At 39.5% G+C, this 25,360-nt stretch overlaps 1 protein-coding gene across 1 annotated transcript in view; it reads left to right on the forward strand.

The window, feature by feature from the left end:
• Positions 1 to 140: 140 nt before the first annotated feature.
• Positions 141 to 25,360, forward strand: part of LOC100643198 (protein groucho) — an 86,693-nt gene continuing 61,473 nt past the window's right edge. Inside the window, exons 1-2 of the mRNA XM_048406712.1 lie at positions 141 to 286; positions 5,310 to 7,068. Of these exons, the coding sequence (XP_048262669.1) occupies positions 7,003 to 7,068 (66 nt within the window). The 5' untranslated portion in view covers positions 141 to 286; positions 5,310 to 7,002. The remainder of the gene's footprint in view (positions 287 to 5,309; positions 7,069 to 25,360) is intronic.

Consider the following 25,360-nt stretch of genomic DNA (forward strand, 5'->3'; position numbering starts at 1 on the left):
AGAGTTATTTCTACGCTATTGTCTTTCGAGTTGGCGTAGTCAGTGGAGAAGGAACGAGCCACTTCTAAACGCGTAAACGCTCGTTGCACGCGTCAATCGTATATACGCGTATAATCGCGTACCTTGGATCCGAGCGATCATTCGAGCTAGGCAGCCTGAAGCTTTTCAAGCAGTTTTTTGCAGTCGTCGACGACGGCGCTGCTGTGTAGTCGACTGGTGTGGTGTCGTCGACGGGCGCGAAGCGTCGCTCGAAGCTCAAGAGCTTTTTCTGCATCGCGCCTTCACGGTATGTAATGTCATTTCTCCTCGCCTCGGTGCCGTGACGAAAACACTCCTTCTGATTTCTCCCGTCGTTTCTCCCCTTGCTCCTTTTTTCTTTTTTTTTAATATCGTACCCGTAGCCAGGCCTTTTTTATTTTGCACTTACCGTAATGTCGGAGTCGGAGCGTTCCCTGTTTAAGAGGTTACCTCGCGAAAGAACGCGCGGTTTTTTCGATTTCAGCCGTATGCTATCTGACCGTGTTCGCGTATATGTATGAACCGCGGCTGCGTTTATCGTTGTTGCGGTTGTTTGACAAAGGGAAATGATTAAAGCACGATAAAAAGAGGAAAAAAGGAGTACGATAATATATTAAAAAGTTATAGTCTGTTTCTCGTTCTTGTCGTTGCCCCCTCCTTTTTTCCATTTTCGTTTTCCTTTGTCCCATTCGCCGACGGAAAACGGGAACGCAGGTGGAGCGTGGACGATAAAAAGCATTTTCTACGAGCCAAAGGAACACCCTTTCTCGTCGCTTTTTCCCCACTTCCGTACATACTGTGTATATACGCGCGTTATCGACACGCGGCAGAAATTATTTTTTGCCCCGGTTTTATCGACCGAGCCGCCTTTGTTCCGTACGAACGCCTTCAGATAGGATTCTAATGACTTTTCATATATCAAATCCGAGCAGTAGGCAAGGCGGGTCCAAAGATCCCAGGGTGATCGTGAAACTTTTCCGTTTAACAGTAGCAAGCGGACGCGACCTAACCCGTGCGGTTGCGTCGGGTGATAAAACTTTCCGCTTGATCTATTGCCGCTTCGGCAATTAATTCTCGCGCTCGCGGCCAGCTGATATCAGTATGCTGGTGTGTCGGTTATCAGGAAGCGTGGAAATAGTGACGGCCACATCGGATCGCGGCGTTATAGGTGTTTTCGCGGAAAATCATTTTTTGATCGTTTTCCAAACACACGCCGCAGCTATTGCCAATGTATACGTATAAATTTCAAAACTGACCGATCTTCGTTAAAGTTTTTATCCGAAACGCCGTGCATATACACGAGCTATCAAAATGGACGAATGATCACAGATTTGTAGAGTAAATCGGAATCAAAGTTAAACCATTCACGGTCAGAATCTTACTACAAGAGCAAGCTCGAACAACTTAATCTTTTTGTATTTAAGGATCAGATCTGTTTTACTAAGGTGTGATTTTTTAAATCCACGCCGATGAAATTTTATCCTTACGATCGTTTAAATTTTAATTTCAATGTTATTAGTGATACGAGAACATGTTTCAACAAATGTAGGTATTATCTAGCGAAAAATATTTCATTTTTACATATTATATTCACGTGACAGCTTATACCCGAAAAAGAGCATGCGACATTAAATCTATCGTACCATTCATCTTAAGGAGTAAATGTTTTCTCGGAGATTGATGCGTTATTGCTCCAGCCCATTTAAAACAATGCCCAGTCAGACCGCTGATCAAATTTACTTAACCATCCGAATTACATGTCCGATCGGTCGGCGTCGTCAATTAGTCAAATTGCTCGAATAAATATCATTTCGATTAAAGTTTGCCGTGGATGCCGAAGCCGGGGCCAAAATTGGCCCGTTTCATAAACCGACCTGACAATGATCGGTTTATTCGGCCGCTGATAATTATCCAGGTAACAAAACAGCGTCGATTACGCGCAAGAGACCGAACCAACCTCATACCGTATCCCCGTCCACTTTCCAGTCGAAAAAGGTGATCGTTAAGAAGAGTGGTCGGTCGAAGTGTATATGTATACATATCTACGTATATACGTTGCAGAGTGGCGTATAGAGCGAAATGCTTTCGCCGGATATCGAGCGGACGTGTACCCAGCGCGTAGCGATTGATGGCCGAGCCAATTGGCAGCCGGGCACTTGGCAAGAATGATGCAATTAACCAATAAACACGTTTTCCAACCGGGCAACTGCACGTACACGGCAGGGAGCAAGCGTACACAGTCGGACAAACTCGTACAGGACACATGCGTTTCTGTCGTGGACGTAGTCGTCGTCGAGAAGTCACGTTCCACGTCCACGTCAGACATTCCACGATTATCTGCCATCCGTGATCGCATTCCCGCTTTGTCTTCGATCCTGTCGCGATAATTCGCTCGACATGCGATTCACTGAAATCGAACGTTGTGCCACCGAATCTAAATAAACCGGTTCGCATTCGCTTCCCGTATGTACTTACGGTTTGTCCAGGTGAAACTTTCTTCGCCTTTCATTGACAGTTTTCGTTTCCGTGATATTTCTTTTTAAATGCTGATTTTAAAGGTAGAAGGGTTATGAGCTAGGTATACTTCTATACGTGTTCGGTCTAACGAGCACGTTTCATTTTAATATTCGAAAGGTGTTTGCGTGAGTAGGTAACATTGGAAGGAACGTTGTATTATACACACGGATACACGTAGATACGCGTGGAAAGGCTGTTTTTCTTCGGCGAATCGATAGAGATTCGCATGCACGGGACGCGTTACGCTGGTAATCGTGTAATCTTTCGATCACGCTAGAATTATCACGTATGTACCGTGGCAATCGATTCGACGTACGCCGATCAATTTCGCCCCCGACGAACCCACCGAACAATAGACCGATGTAAATAAATACACCGCGTGAACGGAGAAATTCTGTCGGCATTAATAAACCATGCGTTGACAAACATTCGCGTTAAACAAACTATAAACATCGATGATCCTAAATATTCGTCATCCTCATTGATAAACGCGAGTCCGGCTGCGTGACTGTTTAAATAGGCACACGAATCGAATCGTCCCGAGACTGATATCGTAGCTAAAAGTGGCGAACACGATGTGAATTGATTTCATTCTAAATAGTAATAATAACGACAATGACGTTAAGCTCTACTCATTGACACAATGGATTTATTATAGGTTAGTTTCGAAATCGTCTTTATAGATTAGGATTATAGCCAACATTATTAAAATGTATTGTATGAGTGTCGTGACATAAAGATCTCGTCAAACAATAGCGGGATGAATTAAAAGAGAATCTCATTAAACTTTTGGGAAAGTACGGCACAGTTAATTCTAAAACGTCCGATCATTGTGTCTATAACAGTAAGCATTGTCATACCGTGATTTTCACAAACAGTTTAAGAAATACTTAGATGGAATTTTCTAAGGGGCTATTTTTACCTGAATTACCCTAATACTTGGAAACTCTACTTAGAAATTACTACTAAAACTCTACCTGGAAATTGCTCACGCTGTTCGAAAATGTACCGTTTTCTTTCAAAGCTACGTACTTTTGGACGTAGCTTAGGACCTTTGTAGCTTCGAATCAATTTTTCCTATCTACAAATAAAATATATGTATATATACCTTGCGAATAATATATATTTCAAATGTTAAAATAAAAAAATATAAAATACGAAATAGATTCTAAAAGATCTTAAACAAAGAGCGAAAGAGAAGAAAGATCAATGAAATAACAGATCACGAAAGGCGCGAGAGGATAAAACATCTACGCGGCTCTATCACGAAGCTCCGGCGAAATAAGTGCAGAAAAAGGGAGAAGAGATGGTCGTTAAAATGTTCGGTAAATACGATGAAATGGGAAATGTTTGAGAAAACGTCACACATTCGTCAAAACCGACATCGTAAAATGCGGCGTTAACTCGGTTTTGTTTGCGAGAGAAGGCAACCGGTTTATACTCGCGATCTGTCGCGGCTCGCGTTACATCGCGAATATTCGAAAACACGAAGTAAAAGCGTAGGAGGTTATGAAGAAGGGTGAGAAAAAGTGCGATCCATAGCTTTTAATGGCACGCCCGCGTAATATTCGGGCGAGAACCGTCCTATTTTTGTCGCTGGATTATCCGGTTAAACGTGTCGTCGATATGTCAGAAGATAGGAATTTCGTATCGAGCGTTCTAGTTCGATGACAAGCGATGACGTGTTTCTTTCCAGCTTTCGCGCCGACTCGAATTATGCGGCACAGATTTCTGTATCCTGTACCGCCAAACGAAACGATCTCGTGCTGTATGACTTCACAAAACGCTCGTGGATATTAACCAATTAAACCAGAAAACGACCGAATTAATCCTATATCGGTAATTATGCGTTTGCTTAATCGACGTACGAGTGATTTTCTAACATGGAAATCGACGTTTAAAAGCCTTTTTTGTTTCGCTATCGATTGAGAGTAAATTAATCTTCGGCAAAGTCGGTTTGATCGCCGTCTAATTGTACTGACGCTAGATTAATTAGCTGTGAAATTTTAATTAAACGTTCAATTGCAGTGTGAACGAATACAAAAACGTTTGTAAAAAACTTCATGTATCGAATATTAAAGAAATTTGTAAAACGAATGGAAAAAGAATTAGAGAAAGTGTTAGAAGAATTTAACATTCTAATTATTATTATATGTAGTAGATATCTTGCACATAATACGATTATTAAGTCGTATTGCTCACGAGAAGTTAAAAGTATCTACGTATTAATACGATAATAAAATCATGATTGTAACAAAATTACTTTCTAAATCTTTTGTTTCCAATTTCTCCAAATTTGATCACACCATGAATAGGTTTAAGCAATGCTAATATTTCATAATTAGAGCCGCCGAACGATACGCAGCGCGATGTGGAAGCAAAGTTATTGCCGCAAGACATCGACACAGAGAAACGGTCGACAAGAAAAAAAATGCACCCTCTTGTCCGCAAGCACGCTGCGCAACGATTAGCTCGAATTACAGTTGCTAAAGCATGTCGCTGGGTGCACGTTGCCTGGCCACGGTATCATTAGCGGGCTCCGGTAATTTCTTCTTCCATTTGCTCTGGCGTACGCGAAATTTTCGTGACGAACATGGCTCGCGTGTCACCGCTCGTTAAAACTACTCGCTCGTCTCGTCTTCTATCCGAGAAGTCTCTTTCTCTCTCTTTTCCCCTCGTGTTCCCTTGTTCTTCTTTCTCCCGTTAAATAACGATAAGATTAAGCGTCACCGGGCCGAGTGCAGGAAGGGTAAAGTGATAATAATTGTTTGCAGGGAGTTGAGGCGGAAAGGTCGTCGATGGTTACCACCCTATCCAAAGGGGATGAACGTCGAGGCTTGTAACAGGGCGTGCACGCGTGTACACGTATACACGCCGACTGTAGAACACACACTGTCGAGTTGGAGTCACTGGGACGAAAAGAGGCTGTAGCGGAGTAGAGAAGGCATCGACGTGGTCGAGGGTTAGGGAGAGAGGAAGGCGGGGTGTACGACAAGTAAGAGGTCGAGGATGAAACGGACTGGCGGCGGCGAGATAGCGAGGACGAAAATGAGAGAAACTAAACGAGCGTGACGAGGATGACGGATGAGCCGAGAGCAGGCTAAACTCCAATCTGAGAGGTTCGTGGCTACAAACGGGACGAATGTAAACTAACCGAAAAGCGCGGGTCCACGGTAGAAGGTTTCGCCGATTGTACCGGAACGATGCGGTGGAAGAATAAGCAGAGAGATTCGGGGAACGAAAATAACTTTATTTGTAGCATAAAATAAGTTTTGCATATCTGGTTCCTTGTTGTTTAATGTTCGTTTTCGGTTTGAAGTTGGGATGAGACGGACGAGAAAGCCGATGGTAATTGTAGTTTGTTTGAATTCCTTTTCGATACGATTTGAAGCTAGGCGGAGAATCTTCATGCGCGTCGAGACACAAGGATAATCGTTTGAAAATAATTCTGGATGCCTGCAGGTAATTTAATTTAATAAATGCATGGGGGAAGGAATCGCGGTAGCGACATTCGTTATGAAGCGATCAAATTTGCATGTAATAAAGAGGAAGGTTAACATAGGTTTTCCGGCGCGCGTTAGCAATGTTCAGCGTGTCTGGAGTAATAATTTAATACGCGCTCGGCGTAATGCAGCTACAAACTCACCGCAAGATCTACCGCGTGCAAATCTCGTTTTTGTGTAAGTAAAAATGCAAAGCGGATCGCGACGAACGGATTCCCTGTCTAGCTGAAACGTAGTATACGAAGAGCCCGTCTATGCCGCGCGCGCAACCGACCGGACCAGACGGAAAAGAGACGAACGAGCTAAGAGGCCGATTGTCGGAGGTGCAAGAGTGAGAAAGAGAGGGAACGACTGTGCGGTTGGATGGGAACGAGTGAGACGGAAAAGACGAGCAAAGGGGAGACCACGTGGTGTCGCGGTAAGCAGTGGGAGGGCGTAGCGGACGACGGTGCGGGAGAAGGAGAGGGAAGAGCTTCCCCTCGACTCTGCGGTTGATTAGTTGATACCCGTCCGTCGTCGAGGGTAGATCGTTCGGAGTTACGTCTTACATGTGTGTGCCGTCGGGTATTCGTATTGTGTAACTCTAACGTGATTCGATACTATCGTAAGTATTATTTCCTATTCTAAACGTACACGCGTAGCGTATGTTGGCTTTCTTCGCGGTGTATATTCATTGTGAAACGAGTATCAAGTGAGTAGTGGCTGCCACGAGAAAGACGACTCGAAGAAGAAAGTGACAGTGCTTAGTGTGTGCTCTAGCTTCGACTATTCTTTTCTTGTCTTGTGTCTCCTCCCGTTATTTCGTTTTTTATTGCTGACCAGTGAATAATAGTGTATACTGGCTATGACCTGGGATACCGCCGGATATACCTGAGGATAACGGAGACATATCCATTACTCCTGACAGGACTTCGTCGTGACGGGAGGAACCAACATAACCTCTTCGAGGGCCTCTGACGATAAGATGTACCCCAGTGCCAGTATAAACGCTGCGGCAGCTGTGGCTGTGGCAGCTGCGGCACGGCACCCGGTAAGTGCTTTTATTTCTCTTTCTCGCTTGTTGATCTTTCTTTTCTTTTTTTTCTTTGCCTCCTTCTCTTCTTACGTACTTACACGTTCGATAGGAATGACTGACACGACAATCGCGATAAAAATAAAACAGCAAAGGATTTTGAAGTATTGAGACATCTTGTATTGAGCTCACGAGGCGAAGCGTTTGGATTTTCGCGTTTAGTCGCGTCGAACCGTATGATTCGATCCGACGCTACAGACAGACACGATCAACTTTCGACGTGCTCGTGCAAATTCTTATAAAGTTGTGTGTTCTTACGTTCTAGGAAATAAGTTCGGAATTATTGATATGTATATGTAATGAACGTTTAACTATCGCTTACGCGGTAGTTAATTATCGTATTTACAATTTCCGCGAGACAATTGCACAAAGACCGTTTGCATATTGAACGATAGATTTTTCTGCGAGTCGTCAACGCAATTGTTCTTTCTTTCCTCCGATCGTTTATCGCACGTTCTAAGTTTCTATTTATCGGGAAATTATACGCGAAGTGATGAGGTTGATTAACTTGAACCGGTGACCTTGCTACATCTTGCTATCAATAGATAGTGATTAACAGCACAAAGCAACTGTGAAAACATTCAGATCCGTGGTCAGATACGATTAATTATAGTCGGTTTCCCCCGACATTATCATGTATATACTTATACACCGTGGACGCATCGTTGTCATAGCAGAAGTGCACCTACAACCAAACCGGTGAAATTAAATTGAACCTTCCTCATTACAACAAGATAGCAATTTGTATGTCGTAAAAAATAAGGTTGCGAAAATTGCATCTGATAGTAATCAGTCATCGAGTGACTGTATGCTCTTTTATTTCTACCTGAAACTTCTTGAATAATCATTTTATTTAATTTTTTGCATGTAAAAAGAAATACATAATGATGATGTATATTTTAATATTTTAGATTAGATTCTTTTTTTTTACACTAATAATTTTTATAATTTTATGGTCATTATGCGCAATGTAGTTATTAAACAAATATATCTGACAAATATACTACGTGAATTACTAGTGAATCATTTGACCTGAATGACAAATTATGAAACGTATTCTAAGTGCTTTACAAATATTGAGTATCAATGTCTTATAACAAATGACGAATTGAAATTCACAGAATGTCTTACTCATATAGAGCAAGTCAAAATTTTGAGAACTTTAATATAAAGACGTAATTTAATTTATGCAGGTTCTTTTAATTTCGTAGTTCAATAAATTATAAATTCTTTCTTTACCATGATACTTATATTTGATATGCTATACCTAATACTTTTAACGTACACATCAAATATATTCTTTATAATTCTTATTAACAAAGGTAGAACATTATTTTACAAAAAATACTGCTAAGCTACCTTAGCTTACACCATTATGATTTTCAGTCAACAAATATGTATACTGTATACAAGTGGTGCGACTATTCATATTTGAAAAAAATGTCAAATAAAAATTAGACAAAGTTTAGTTCGGAGTATCCATCTCGTAATGGCTTCCTCTCGATACGTTGCGCCCCCATATTCCTATATACATACACATACATACAATGTTGTCTCCACACTTCTCGCAATTCATCGTCTCGTTTCGCCACGGATATCGAGTATGCATCGTGTATCCTCACGTTCGAAAATCCTTTCAATTGTGCGAGCGTACTTTCGATAAGTATCGTTCGTTGCAACACCGGTCGGAGCGGAGCCTCTACCCATGCTAATTCGAGATACCGATATATCGACCGGTATATAGGTGCCAGGTCCATAGACTCTTTCTGCCGTCAGATGAATTCGTAGCTCATGGTCTATGGCTCCATAGCCTCTCCTCCCCTCTCGCCGCTTTTTCCCCTTCGTGCACCGGCGTTACTCAAACGGAATAAAAAAGGTAGACCTGAAAAGTACTGTCAGAACGTTTTTTCATTTTTTGGGGGGGCAGGTCGTCGGAACGGTTGCGACGGCAAGCGAGTCGTGCGCGCGCGTATACTCGCTCTGCCAGACGAACTCTTTCGGATCGTTAGTCGAATGAATCCGGTCCCGTATTTATTTTCTCTCGATAGTTTACCCACGTTCTGCACCCATCACCCTCTCCACTCTCTACACGCGCTTCCCTTCCGTCACTACCTCCATCACTCTCTTCCTGCAAAGTACACACACGCGGCAGGAACTCTGACTCGCGCGCGAGACGAAGTTTGCTCATGCGTCTGTGCGCTAAATACCTATGCACTCCTCTTGTGTATAAATACGCGTCCGATGGAATTGACGCGAATCTAATTTTTTCCCTTCGTTTAGTTTTTTGGACCTCCCGCTTGGACCCTGAATTCACTATATGTAGTATAGATATATATCTACTAGGTAATATGATTGTCAGGATTGTACGTGTCTTGTGGAAGCGCCTTATGCCTCGTGCAAAAGTTATGTGTGAACTGGTATTTTGCTTATAATTTTCCACTAAAATTATGAGAAATTATGTTCATACTTCTTTAGTAACAATTGCCATATTAGTGAACGTCGATTTGTAGTTGTAGATTATATCAGGCATATTTTTTAAAAGGACGAACAAGATTTCGTTCTGAAAGTAGCTCGAGTTCCTTATCTCCCGAAATATATCTCAAATTACATGTTTCGACAGTCGAACCGTGTAACTCAACTCCTTGCTGATTTTACGACAGCGCTTATACGATAATATGTATCGCATCAGCTGGTTGGAATTTTGTTTCGTTAACAGACTTTTGTTATTCTCGTCGCAAAATAAACCAAGTGGCTTAGTTCATTGAGTGAAAATGCATTGAATGGAAGACAGATATTGCGGCATTCTTAGAATTATACCTCTCATGATAAGGTCACGACCCCTGGTCAGTTTACGCGGCACTACTGTATATTGTTTCCATCTAGTTCGTTTGTTCACAAGGCTTGGTATATCTTGCGTGTTTGCGTTGCACAGCATGGGTGTGCTATATACAGATGGATAGACGGACGGTGGCGCAGAAACGGTCGAAAAACGAACGAACGAATGACTGAACTGGGCGAGCACAGTGAGGAAAAGAGATTGTGAACGAGCGTTGGGGTCGCCGACGGAATAATATTTGGCCGGCGTGCAAATTTCCATTTGGCCGTAAACAGGCCGCGAGCCGAGGCGGAAAAGCTCGTCGGGAATACGACGAAAATAAATGCGTGTATCGTGACCGCCGCCGGCCAATATCCGCAATTACATTATGTTTGCTATAGCGCGGTACCGGTAGGTCGATGTATCGACGATTACCGACCGAGTAAACGGCGGGAATCGAAGGAAGGAAAAAAAAGAAGAGGGAAGGAAATAAATCTTGGATAAGAGGAGACGCTTCTGTCGCGTGGAATTATTTGAAAGTGCTGGAACATTTCCAATACGGTATATCGGAAGTGGAGCAGATTTGCTGCTCGCTTTAAAAGCTTGCTTTAGGTGATCCATTTTTATTCGATGTTCTATTGTACAATTGCTTTTTTATTGTCTCAATCGTATCTTAAGATATGCGTGTTATCGGACACGCTTCATTTCGCTGTGTAACTGATTAATGATTCATAACGCGTTCGATGTGAAAGTGCGTTTAGTTGAAACTATAGACTCTATAAAATTGTATATGATTAATATAATTCCGGGTTTTGTCGTTGAAAAGAAAGCTGTCAGGTATAAAAAACAGAATTTTATAGCATAGCCATTGTTCTAGAGAACAGCATACATTGTATACAAACGTATACAGTATACGTTACATGTAACGGTATGTTTAATGTAGAAATTCTTGATCCCTACGAAAAGGTTAGTGAAGAGCTTATGTGATGGAATGATTCATCTGTAAATGTAGTGCGAATGATGCTTGAAGATCGAATGAAAAGAATCGAGTGTTTCTGTTATGATATTGATTGAGAAACGATTCTAAGAACATATGTAATATGCATACTGGTCATTTAGATGCAGAATGACGTATGGTATAGATTTTGTGCATGAATAAATCTTTAGGAAGCTGGTGTGATAGGAAAGAGGGAGAATCGTTGCAGAATCATTAGAATGTTGTGAGGTAGTGTGGAAGTGCAAACATGGCTGCAATAGAATATATGTATATATTAGGTTGTCCGAAAAGTTTCTTTCGTTTTATAAGGAAATAATAAACGTACAACGTTTTTTGTTTTATATTATTTTGTCGAATTACACGCGATCCATTTTGTTCTGTTGAGATAAACACCGCGACATTTCACAGACTTGGTTTCACGTTTGTATGAAGGTACACTGTTGTAAAAAACACATTTACGAAAGAAAGACACTTTTCAGACAACCTAATATATATATACTTAATTGAACATATAAATGCATATATTTATATACTTTATATATTTATATCAATTTAAAACTATTCAGCTCATTTTCCATCTTATTTATATCTATCCACTGATTTTTCGTATATTCACTCGCACGTGTAATATTACATAGTTGATTATATCATACTACGCACATATCTTTATAATTACATGAACTGCAATTTTCTCGACCATTCCAAATATCTATCGCCCTCCAAATATGCAACTAATTTTACATTTCGAACTAACTTTTTCCGATTCAAGTTTCTATTTCTCGAACAAAGATCCTTTATATCTATACCTAGATGTCTTTTCACTGAAAAGTGAGTCTTGTGAACAGCATTCGCGCCGGAACGAATCGCGTTTGCTCAAAAAATATTATTCGAAACTGTGAAGGATCAATAAAAGTAGGAGTATACCTGCTGTAACGAGCCGGTCAAACAATCGAGGCTGACAATGCTAAGCAAACATAGTCGATCGTAACTCAGGTAACCAGCTTTTTCTATTTTTCTTTTTTTTCTTTTCATCTGCTTCTCACCCCAAGATCCAAGAACACGGCATCTGTGTTTACATTGCAGGCACTTGCCAACAACCAAATGTCCCCTTTGTAAATTATAACCTCACCCGAGCAAGGGTTCGAATTTTACGATTATACGATGTTAATAGGATTACCAGATTAAAGTGTAAAAAGCTAAGATACGGCTGTTCGAAGTGACGGCGAACCGACAGTGGCGGGACGCGTCTTTAGAGAGGCGCAACGAGGCAGCATGTCCTCGAGGTAGATTTTTATAAGCATTTCTCGTATCGATTACGGAAACCTGTAAACGGCGCGTATTACGGCGATAAAACAGGAATAACCAACTCTCATCGACTTACCGATAGTACGGTTAAACGCAGAATCGTTTACGATCGGATAAAAGGAAATGCGACTATGTGGAAACAGGTTCTATAATAGTGTAATGCTAATACAGGATGATACGAAAGTAAATTACAATCTTTACTTTTTTATGACGATGGTAATGAGAGGAATTTGTGAAAAGGTTTTTATCGGAACGTATGTTTGTTCTGTTGAGAAATATTCCAACGTTTGAATAAATCTTGCTATACGCAATTCCCAAGAATTCCGTACAATATCGAGGAATTTGCCGTCATGTACTTTTATATCGGAATATTTGATTCGAATTTAGTTCGATTTAAAGATATTAGAGTGTTCGATTTTTCATGAAGTATTTAATGAATTTTACTTCGGTCCGTTAGTTTGAAAGTAAGTTATTCACGCGTATATAAGCCATTGTAATATAATACTCCATCATATATATATTTCTCAGATATAACCAGAATTTACTAAAAATCCAAATAATCCCCTCCTGCTTAGCACCCCTTTAACACATTTCGTATTACTTAAGATGAAAATCTTCGAGCAAAATACAATTACTGTATTTCACGTTATATTCTTTTGCAACATATCTACTGAGATCCTACGATCATCTTGATCGATCGGTGAATTTAGCAAAAGATGGAAATTGCATCCACGTGCATATCCTCGGCCGAGCACCGCTATTCTCCACTTCCAGCTACCATCCAATAAAAAGTAAAAAGCCGAAAAGAGAAAAAAAGAATCGTGTAAATCGAAACGGAGGAGAGTACATTTAAACTCGAATCGAATTAAATCCCGAGCGATAATGGAACCGGCAGACTTTCTTGTAATTATTATATGACGATATACGCGGGAACAATTGGTCGCGTCGCGTAATTGTCGTCTGGCGTGTGGAAACGAAGAAAAGAGGGAGCACGCGGGGAATGTAAAAGCGGAACAGGGCTGGGAAGAGTGACGTGAAAAAAAAGGGAGAGAAGCGGCGTGTATGTGGGAGAGATATATTCAGGCAGGATCAGGGCGAAATTGAAATCGAGACGAGCGGAACGACGAGATGGCGACGAGATATGGGGATGAGACGCGGGTGCGGCAGAGAGGAGCGAACGAAGGGATTCGAAGTACGATTGCACGAAATTCGCGGTTCGCACGCTTCCGAGCTTCCGCAGAGACCGCAATATGCATTGGTAATTACACGGGATGAATTACACCGCGGAATGAGCGAAGCGTGTTACGTGTAATTGGCGCGCATTATAAATCTCGCGACGTGCAAATAGCTCCGCACACCTCCGTTTCGCGTGGATCGTGGACCGTGATATCGTTGTCATGGTCGTTCTTTTCCGTAGGACATTCGTTTCCTCTCGATTTTTGCTGGAAATCCTTTCGCGATAATTTATCGTCACGCTTTATATTGGACGTGGACGTTGAAAGTGGCAATGGGGAAATTTAGAGCCAGTCACACAGGCGTGTTTAATGTTTTTAATATGATTCGTGCTCGTTGCAACGAAGTTTGATAAGAGAAACGTTCCTTTCGATGGATCTTTCGATTAGATTGTATGTAGTGCATGGAATGTCTGAATTATTCGAATAGCTCGTTTAAATTGTGGCTAAAAGCATATCTTGCTTTATGTAAAATTAAATGTCAACTATGTGTTCTTTCGTTTCGTGTATTCTGCGTTTGAAATAGCGTTGTTGGAATTAATTCGTTATTCTTCTTCGAAATTTGAGTCATCTTCCCTTATGGGGTTAAACCCCACCATTCCATTGTTCCAATGCTGCATGCGATGTTAATTGTTTTTGACGAGAGGTTTATTAATGAATGTGCTGTTCTTCGTTGGTTTTCCAAATTTTTTTTTTTGGTCGCTCGTTGAAATGAAAAATAGATACACGTATTTGTGAAAATTTCATACAGTAACTGTGTATATAGCGCTAGAAGTACAGTTTGATATTGTTACTGTAAATGGTTTGATTAGAGGCGAAACGCTAACTAAATTGGAATACAAATGCTGCTTCCTTTTTAGTAATGTAGTAAAATGGAAATAAATAATCTGTGGACGTGCTAATACCTTTTTGGAAATACACGGCTCCATGTAAATACTTTCTTAATTCTTCAAAATCAGTCATGTAAATTTTACTATTGATACTGTTCATGAACCTTTGTTCATACATTGTTTTTTTCCTACTTGACGTATTATTTTCGGACATCTTTCTTATATTCTTTCGTGTATTTGTTTCGTGTTACATTGTTATAATTCGAACAGTTGCATAGTTGAAAATGTAAGAATAAAACGTATAATACAGCGATAACATACTAGGATACAGACTATACATATATTATATTTAGGTTTATATGAATAAAATTAAAAAGAAAGAAAACAGAACGTAATTGAAGACTCGATTCGTTTTCTAAACATTATATAAATATTTTATTTTAGGTATTTTGTACATTCATATACGCGTTAAAATCTTCCATAAATACATAAGCGTCAAGTATATGAAATTATTTACAATTCCACAACTTTTATTCCATAACGTATGAAATAAATTTTATTCTAAGAAATTCAATTTTTACATAAAAAATCTCTATCCTATATTATATTCTATTCCACACCACAAGAAATTCTATACATAGCACGTCTTAAAATTCTTGGAAAATCTACAACTGTACAATCATCCCACAGCCTTTCGCCGAAATGTCTCAACGGATGATTCGCGTAATTTCCGTTCCGCGATCAGTCCGATCTTCCTTATCCGGAGTTCTCGATGTTTAAACGACGCCAAACAAGCTTGCCGCGTTTGGAGGCGCTAAAAGCCTTTCGTGAATTACTAATTTGCATGGAACGTAAACGACCGAACGGAATCTCGCGTCGTTAGTCAACGGGCGTCGTTGCAAGTTTATTGCGGTCGTAAAAGCAAAAAGTAAGAGACAGGGGGAATAAGGATGAGGTAGAAACTGCTCTCCTGGCGTGGTTGGACACCGCCCTGCCTCTTTCTCCAAGCCCAAGAGTTACACCTTTCTTGTGGCTCTCGCATCGTGACTCATTTGAGCGGCCTGGTACTTGACCGAGTTGACACAGGCGGTGTTATTGGCACTCTGGAGGGCCGCCAGGGTTGTTTACGTACAAGCTGTACAAATATTATTTCCGGACAAACTGGCTCGCCGATCATTACGAAACTCCAGGCGGAAAGTTTTAACAGCGAACAACCCCTCCCACGTTCCTGCCGCCGGCTTTCCACCGCCTTTCGTTCTGTTCTCCAGACGATACTTTAAACTTCTAGACGGGATCGATCGTTAAGGATCGAGCCCCGGTGTTTCCGGACCGACTACTCGAAAACGCTGTGGCTCTCGAGAATTTCGAACCGCCGGTAACGTTTGCGGTCTGGCAATCGACGAGACGAACGTTTCTCTTTTATTTTTCAGTCCTTCGATCGTCGTTTAATCCCGCGAAACTCTGTCGGGATAAAGTCGGACAGCTGGTTTTTGGATGTCAGAGGATTCTCGAGAAGGATGACGGAAGCGGCTGTCGTGTGTTACAGCTTGGATCGGTCGTGTTCTAGCGTGAATTGGATGTATCGGTGTGAAATATAAAGCGATGAAGTTGGCGTAAAATTGTTTCGAGCGATAAAAATTGATTTTCATGCGATGATATAGCGGAGATGTGAAATAATTTGGAGGATTATGTAATTTTGATTTTCTTTTTTCTTTCTTCTTTTTTTTTTTTTTTTTTTTTTTTTGTAGCGTTGGAACATTGGTATTAAAATATTAACTTCTTAATGCACGTATGTTTTCCTTGATATTTCACGTTCTCTTTGGAAATGATTATTGAAAGCGTGATACGTTTATGGATATATAAATATGATTACTTTTAATACTTAGATAAACGTTCGAGTACAAATGGGTTAATACATTGCAAACAGATATGAAAGTATGGAAGACTTTAATTACAAAGAGTAAACTGAACATGACGCATCTTTCTCTGTATGAAATAATTTTCGATGCGTTGGATGGTAAAGTTTAAATTGAACGATCAAAGTAAATAAAAGATACCCGTTATGTTACTAAAACAATTAGACCATCACCTATCTAAACAATGCTATCGCTTGGAAAGGAATTCTTTAATTATTCTAAATAATTAGTACAAATATTATTGTAGTAAATAAGATAAATATTTTGTCCTTGACACTTACTTAAAAATGATACTCTTATGTTATCTAGGTACTCACATTCTGTGTCATTATTTGATTGTCCGAGATAACAAATTACACGAATTAAGAATACGCGAAAGCTGTAGGTACAAACAACTAAAGCAAACAACTTTCATCGCTAGTAAATTTCATTTCAAAACTTCAAACCTATTATACTCTAGATAGACTGATAAATTCTAAATAGAATGATTGAAATTATCTTTCCTGGCGATTAATTTTTAATTCTTCGTAGGCAATATGAGTTATTTAGATTCAGATTTTTTATTGTTTTAAGCTTCCAAGAATTTTCAAAACATTCTGTAATATTTGTCTATGTCTTTATTATATTGTACAATCGTTTGTTAAATTGAACGATGGAAATTTTTTTTTAATAAAAAAGAAAGTGTTTGGAGGAAAAAAATTAAAGGAAGAGTTTCGTTTGCACCTACTTACTCTAAATTCAAAATTAATTTTGTAATCTATGGGTATAATCTATTCACATACTTCCTTCTTTTTATTTTAATCCCTTCATATGTAACAAGATCATTAACATTCATCTCCAATAGAAAATTGAGCGTATGATATAATTTTGGCAAATTATGCAAAAAATGCAAAAGAAGAAATAATTATTCTCTGAAATTCATTTCCAATTCATCCTTATATATTACACCGTTAAAACGTTAACAGCTAAATTGTTAAACATTCTTTAGAAAATATCGTCACGACGAATGGCAGAAAACACATAACAAATATAATATTTAAGAAATTCCAAGTTAACTTGTCGCTTCTATTTCATACAACTACGATCAGTCAAATTTTATATAATTCATTTTACACAGATAACTCGAGAGGAATGATTTCGGTTGAAATATCACGAGAATCTGTGTGTCGTTTCCGCGGATATTGCCCGGAATAAATCAGATTCCGTTTGGAATGTCTTTGTCGATGCGCGACGTGCGTCGTAAACGCGAACGAATATCATTCGAAGAGCGTAGAAAGCGCGATATCTAGGTACAGGTTTGTCTAAAAATTTCGAGAAATGATGACGCAGGTCCTCTTTGATGAAATTCGGCCGCGGGAAATATTCTCGACGAGGATTCCGAAGGTGCATTTCGCTCGGATATCGTCGAACACAGTGACTCTGAACGCTCGAAGCGAAAACTCGAGACCGGGAGAGCAATTGCGCGCTTATCACGCGATATCTCGACACGAATTCGTTCCTCTGCAAATAACGCGCCGTGCACGTGTAATACAAGACTCGTGTATGATCGTCGTTGACGTATCCGCGAATATCTCGAGTGGCTCTTTTCGTAACTCGCCTCTAAATTGCTTTGCTATCGTAGGAATATCGAATACGATATGAGAATTATCGTGTTGCCTCACCGTACGTTGTAGTCTTTTATTTATAGCCTGTTTTTAAATGGGGTATCAAAATCTTTTTCTGTATCTTTATCGCAGCAAAGAGAGAAATACAGGGAGGAGAAAATCGTTGCTCGAAAGTTGTTCGATCGTAAAAACTTTTTGGACGTTTCGCTGATTGTCGACGTGTAGTCTTCCATCTAGATATCGTTTATGTGTTCTTTGTAAACATAGCGTGTATCTTATATATTTCTTCATTGTATCGAACAATAGAGTATAAACAATGTTGTTGCTATTAACGTTATTTTACGTCTAAAAAGAAATATTTAAATGCCACGTGGAAAAAGAGAAAAATGGAAAGGACCTGTTATTATCATAGTAGAATAATTTTTAAATTGTGGAAAGGAAATAACGATACGTATCGTACAATCGCAAAATCAAGTAATACGGTAATTTCGATAGCATCAGATTTATCGCAGATGTATCTACAGAATTATAAAATTGTTGTGCTGTAAAAACCTAGAAAAATGTGACTTGGCGTGTTTTTCCTCATTGTAGCCTTCATTGTAAATTACATTCAATTTTAGAATAGCAGTTAAACGCGATACGTAACCAAGTAATTTATGATCATATCGAGTATCTATATCTTTTTCATTTAAATATTCGAAGGTTTATAAATAATTCATAAGTTGTCAACATCAACGGAATTGTTATATTTAACATTTTCATGCTTGAGGTTCTACATGCAACATTGTATGTTAACAAATTATTAATTAAACACACTAAACGATAAATAAATGTATTTGTTTTGGATAAAATTGGTCTTAAATTATGCTACCCAAAAATAAATCAACGTCGAGCAAATGTTTGTCCGGATTTACCGCTTATTTTTTCTCTCTAATTAAATTCGTTAATGAGTATAATTAAATTTATTTGCGCCGAGTGGATTGCGACGAGCTGGTCGGGACTCAAAAATTCATTGTTAATCGGTGGTTGCGGTACGCATTCACATGAACAGGTCCACCGAGAAATCGTGCAGCGTACAAATCCCTTGGTTGTAATTGTTGCAAAATATACAAACAGTCTGCGCTAGCCCAGAACAGCTGCATTATCAAACCAATTCCGCACGTAGCACGGAATCCCTGCAAAAAGGCACAACCTTTCACCTCTCCGTTACGCAATAGGAATTTAGTCGATTAAGGGGATATTCTACCGTGAACGAGCTAGTTTCAATTTGTTTTTGAAAATTCTTTTTCCCTGTGTATATCGCTATTTGAGGTATCGAAAGAGCATTGTAGCCTACTACCACTGTTCAATTTTTTCTAATACAAAATTTGTCACACGGTAGGAAATTTATACGATTTATGTAATTACGAGAATAACATTCGAACGTTTAAGATTAGAAATTATTAGGTTGCCCGAAAAGTTTCTTTCGTTTTATAAGGAAATAATAGACGCACGATGTTTCCTGTTTTTTATTAGTTTATTGAATTATGCAGGAACATAATAATAGAAATAGAACGAAATGGAATAATTCAATGAAATAACATAAAACGGAAATTGTTGTTTATCTGTTATCACCTTATGAGACGAAAAAAACTTTTCGGACAACCTAATAGAAGTGGAAAAATGTCGTAAGACACAGCGATATGACGTGAAACGGAATATACTTTTGAATAAATTTTATCCACCTTTTTTATATATCGATATATTTAAAACTGTATTCGTATCATCTTTTTTAAGTGTAATTTTGTAGTTTTGGCTGCAGATACCTGTATACAGCATTATACATGAAAAATATAAAAATCAAAAAATTTAACGTTCAACGTTCGGTCAATTGATATTTCGTCGAAGCTAAAAGTTTCTGCCGAATGCAAGACAGATGCGCATTTTTTTACATCAATTAAGCGTATCATCGAGGGAGCCGTTCGACACAATTGTCGGCCGCAGCTTTACAAACGTAGCGTTGAATCGGAAAATAACGTAACCGAGTCACGGCAAATTACGCCACGGCGCATAATCTTCGGTCAGTCATTAGTTTATTGCGGTGCACGTTCGCCGAGGTTACCAATGATGACTTTTTATCGACGTGATTGTGGTGATGATTAAATCTATTCCCCTCGACGATCTGCTGACCTCTGACCGGTTCATTGAAGTAATCATGAAAGAAATGTTTTCACGAGTTGGAAAAAATGATGCAACATCCACGCGTTTCATCTCTGCCACGAATAATTTATAACACGTTGCACGTTACGTAGGGCCATCGATAATCGTAAATTATCGATGGAAGTGATATTTTTATTAGATAAACAAGAATATTATTAACTTTTTCTTCTTAATCTAAGAAAAGTTCACAGCGCAGCAAAATAACGGAAATTTGTGTATATGTGTATATATGTAGTATATTTTTGTATATGTGTATGTATATTTAGATGAAGCTCTTGGAAAGTCAGTTGTATTTCATTTAGGAATTCTTTTCTAATGTGCGAGAAAAATTGTCTTTATTAATTACTGGTAACGGGAGTGTACTTGTGGGATGGTTTTATAAAGAAAATAAAGTTTTACTGAGAACAGATATATTTATAGTTCAGTTTAATCAATCGCGTTTTATATTATATTACATTTTACTTTAATAAATTCTAAACAAACAGAACGATAAATGTATAAATTTTTTAATAAAACTAGTCTTCAGTATTATCATTATATTCTCTTCACAAAAACATGAGATCAATAGTACACGTTTTTGTCACAAATGGCTGATTAGACAAGAGGTTGCTACAATAAAAAAACAATTGAATCCCGAAATAAAACATAAAATATAGTCAAAATATATTATTTTACGCGATAAGTCGTATGGAATACTCCTCCCTTCAAATTACGTCAAATTTATAGTCTACAACGATTGTATTATAAAAGTACCATTCTTCTATTCGCATCATTTCTGTAAGGAACATTTAGGAACTGTAAAAGCTTCTTTACATTCTTCTGCACAAGTTTGGTGAAAGATGTTTTGGGACTTTTGAACGTGTCTGCCAGGTCGGTCTGTGCCAGAAAATGGTGAAGTAACCGCATTGTTGGCGCGATAATACGGACTAATTTGTAAGGGGCAGCGAAACGTTGGAATCAAGAGGACCATTGTCAGTGGAGTCCTTGGTGGAACATGTCGAACAAAGCTCCCTCCTCGTAGAGTCCTTAAGATCGCCTCATTGTTCATAGACCGTGAGTCCTCTTCCACGCTCCATGGAGCAGCCGTTTAGTTAGAAATTGCCGATATTATGCGCTCGACACTTCTTCCTTTGCCAGGTAACGGCGGCTACAAGAAAGAAAAAAGGGAGGAGGGGAAAAAAAAGAGAAATCTCGCATTGTTTGCCAGCCACTGTGTCAAATATTTGTCGACGCCGGGAATCTCTAGAATAATCTCGATGGACGATCCTCGCTAGACTTACTTTTCACGTTGCCGGTTAACGAGCACTCTTGCTTTAAAATTGGTCGTTCCTGATAATTTTCGATTATCCTATCTGCAGCAACTTTTGAAGCGCGCCCATACGACGTATTACTTGAAGGGTACTCTCTTTTAGAACATCGATTTTTTAGCGTTTAATTGATAGCTTACATAAGGCGTTCACTAATTGAGAAATTGGTAGAAAACTCACGTAAGATACGTTGAGTGTTCGTTCTTAGGAAGATAAAATAAGAGTATATGTATTTATATACACTTTTACTTGAACACGATATCGTTGATTATCGAACGATACGCGTACGTTCAGTGCATCGATGTATTTGTTATTTTATCTTGTTTTAAAGTGTAGTGTCTACATTCGGTGTTTTTAACCAGTTAGCTGTTGCGACCTCTTTGAAAATTTTGAAGAGTGTGTACGTAAAATGTGTGGCAAAAAGTAAGCGACGTCGAGTATACTCGTCAAACACAGAGTATGCGTGACTGTTATAATATAGAATTAAGCTGTAATGAAATGACTGTTTTAGTTTTTAATTTTATTATTGACAGGGTTCGTCATAACACCAAATATTGCCATTTCTTCATGACGAGTATACTCGTCAGAAACAGTCAATTCAACTTAATTCGTATAACAGCTTGGAGAAATGGTTTTTTTTAAATAAAGACATTCGTTTAATTGGAGTTTCGAAGAAGATCATCGTAGCAAAGCAGGTTAAAATCACACGATGAGTACTGTTTTATAAAATTTTCCTAAGAGATCAGCGAATCATTGCAAATTGATTCGAAGAAATAATTTCATGTGATAACTTCTTCATTCTATCAACGTATTTGCTAATACGCCTTGAACATAATTATCGCGGATATAATCGCGCTTGTCACAATTCCAGAGAAATGTGAATTATTAAATTATACGCGATATCGTAAATGAAAAAAGCGCGTATGTTGCGAAAATACGTAGCTTGCCCGACAAAGTAATATTTTCCTATCTGTTTTCATGCGACATAGTATTTTGCTACCTTTTTTTCTCGTGATATGAAATTTTAAAACGTCAAACGTTGCCTATAAATATATCTTTCATATCCGTGGAAACTTTTAGCATAGAAATAAAAATATTCTCAGCCGAATATATCACATTCTTTTCTCTTAGCAAAAAGGAACAGAGTTATACGATGTAATTTCATGTTATTCGTATGTATTACGTTTCAAAGATTTTGTTTTCGCTCTCATCCCCTGTCATGCAATCTTCTTATGTTTTCTGGTTAACAGTGCATAATGCATTGTTCCACAATTATCGCTGTTCACACTCATCCTCCCATTTATCATTGGCATAGCCCACGCCAGCCTGTTCACGATGTCGAGTGTTTATTTTAGACTTCACTGTTACACATGTTAGAAGAAAAGTAACTTACCTTTTAAATTTCCCTTCTTTTTACTTCCAATGAAATTCTCTATTCCATAAATTAATTTCCAGTACAAATTTTTGTACTTTACTAGGATATTCAAATACGTGTAAATTGCGATACTTCAGTAGCAATATTACTGAGATTTTCATTAAATAACAAATTGGAATTTCGTAGTACCTGTATAATTTTTGTTATTTAAACTTGTATAATCCAATGGAATACTCGAAATGTGTCTCATCCTCGTCAACGAAACTATACTAATCAAACGTATTAAAATTAGTCGTATTATTTCCATCCTTGCATGTCCCAATTAAGCCGCATTAATAAAAAAAAATACACGCCATAAATTCAAGTCACAAAGAGCCCCCTTTAGCGCAATTATAATTCACATCAATAACCTGATCGCTCGATCATTATCTCTTTACGGTACAGAACCTATACTTTGTCAAACAAAAAAAAAAAAAAGAAAAAGAAAGAGGAAAAAGAATAACCGTTCTCACGATAAAAATACAAAAGATAAAAAAGAAAGAACTGGCAGCTCTTCGCGTGTTGAAATAACTTCGAAGTGTTCGCTTCCCGACTCTCGTTGGTCGTTCATCATCGAACGAGAATCAGTGCCCCGATTTCGTTCGTGGTATAATTAAGGAAGAAACTGGAAGTTTTAAGCAAGCCGATGAGTAGGTGAGAACAACAGGGTTGTGCCATGAATAGCGGCGTTCCCCGGCGAATTTCCTGCGCCGGCCGGTGTGGATTATTGCTAGGGGACGGAATCGACTACGAAATTGAAGGGCTCCGGGCAATTTAGGACGGCCCGCCCTAAAACTGCCGTCAATTTCCGCGTTAATGGCCGAATTCGGGAAATGGTACTTGGACCCTCGTCACCATTAAAATGCCTTGGGTACGAGTTTCATGCTTTGGCACTCGTAGACGGTCTCTAGTAGGAAGGCCGGAAAGGAGCCGAGTCGATTTCACGGCAAAGAGAACCCTGTCGGAGTATTTCCTCGACGCGTATCGATTACTTATTTCGAACGTCGAGTCCTGATTACAAATTAAAATCGTGCCTGGCATTTAACGGAGGACCAGCGACACCGCGCGCGGGGACGTGTTCCAACTTTTAAGAGACGAGAAACGCTTAGTAGCGAGCGCGCCATTTTTCGTCGCCATTATTATAATGGTATTTATGCCATCGTTTCTTTCTTTCTCTTTTTTGTTCGATTGTACACGTCCCTGCTCTTATATGCACGTACGTATAAAGAAAAAGAGGAAGAAAAGATGGCATGCGTAAAAAAAATAGACGCGGATCGGTGATCGCGTTTCACGCGTCATCGAATCCTTTTTCTTAATGCAATCTCGTACTCTGGCGCGCGTTGATTCGCGGTTTTATGATCTCGCCAGGCTAAACGAGCGCAATCGAAGTCAACGAGCACACTCGAGCCTCTGTGTGCAATCACCAGTATCAGGGGGTGGAGGAACATTTTCAGCGGATCGCGAAAAAAATTCGATCGCGCCTCCATGATATATGTACATACGTATACGCGGTGGTTCGTGCCGCAAGTACGCGGCCGCTTATACATACACATAGAAAAATGGAAAAAGATATCTACCGATATATATATGTACGTATACATCATGTACGTAAAGATACATGTATACGCGTCCATATGTATGCACCATATGTATATACACTAGACGCATATACATGTATGCGCCTTGTACATATAGATACACAAACATGTATGCATCATATACATGTAGACACAAACAGGTAAACCACAGGTAGATATGTAGATAGTATATTCTACCAATAGACGGGACAGCTCCAGTCACGGTGACTACATCCACAGGCGCATGCGCGGTTGTATAGCGGCGAATACGCGAGAGCGCGGAAACGTACGCACGCACGCACGCGCGATGGCCTGTGTACATTGTTCGCAATAATGAGGAGTTTGCACAGACCGGGATCCCGACGTTCTTCAAACAAGGAGAGCAAGGACAAACAGCCCTATATGGACGGATGGACAAACACACTCAGCCACGAATCACACACCGCGCCAGCAGGCCCGGCGACATGCGTATTGCGTGCTTATGTACGAGGGAACTAAGCCTGTGAGCCGCGTCGTGTACATGTGCGCTCACCCGCTCACGGAACGCTCACGAACGAAGCCTCTTCACCGCTCCCACCACGGAAACTATCGACCATCACCCTCGCTCAACAAGCACCATAAGCGATATGGTGGCTAATATTTGCCGGGCTAAGCACACAAATACAATACAGTACTGTTTACCTACTGCCAGTGGTGCTCAGCCGTTTTGATCGACGCTGCTGATACCGGCAGGTCCCGTTTGTAATTGCGGCTCTCTCCGTTTCACGCACGATCGTCGTTCTCTGTCTCGTTCCGTCGCGAACGTGTGTAATGTTGCACCATGCTGATGGTACGTCGCGCCGCGTCGCGTCGCTCCGAAATGGGAAGCGCGCGTTTCATTATGAATCGATCGAACCCCCTGCCATATGGGCTGGTGCGACCGGTTTGTCACGTTTTCGTGCCAATCTTGATTTTGCGAGGATGGAAGTTACATGGAGCGTTAGTTTTCCTTCTTTTTCTTCCTTTAGTTTTTTCTTTTTATGCTTTTATTTGATATCGCTGGTTGGAAAAGGTT

Source organism: Bombus terrestris, chromosome 6, assembly GCF_910591885.1.
Source record: "Bombus terrestris chromosome 6, iyBomTerr1.2, whole genome shotgun sequence".
Taxonomy (NCBI): Eukaryota; Metazoa; Arthropoda; class Insecta; order Hymenoptera; family Apidae; genus Bombus; species Bombus terrestris.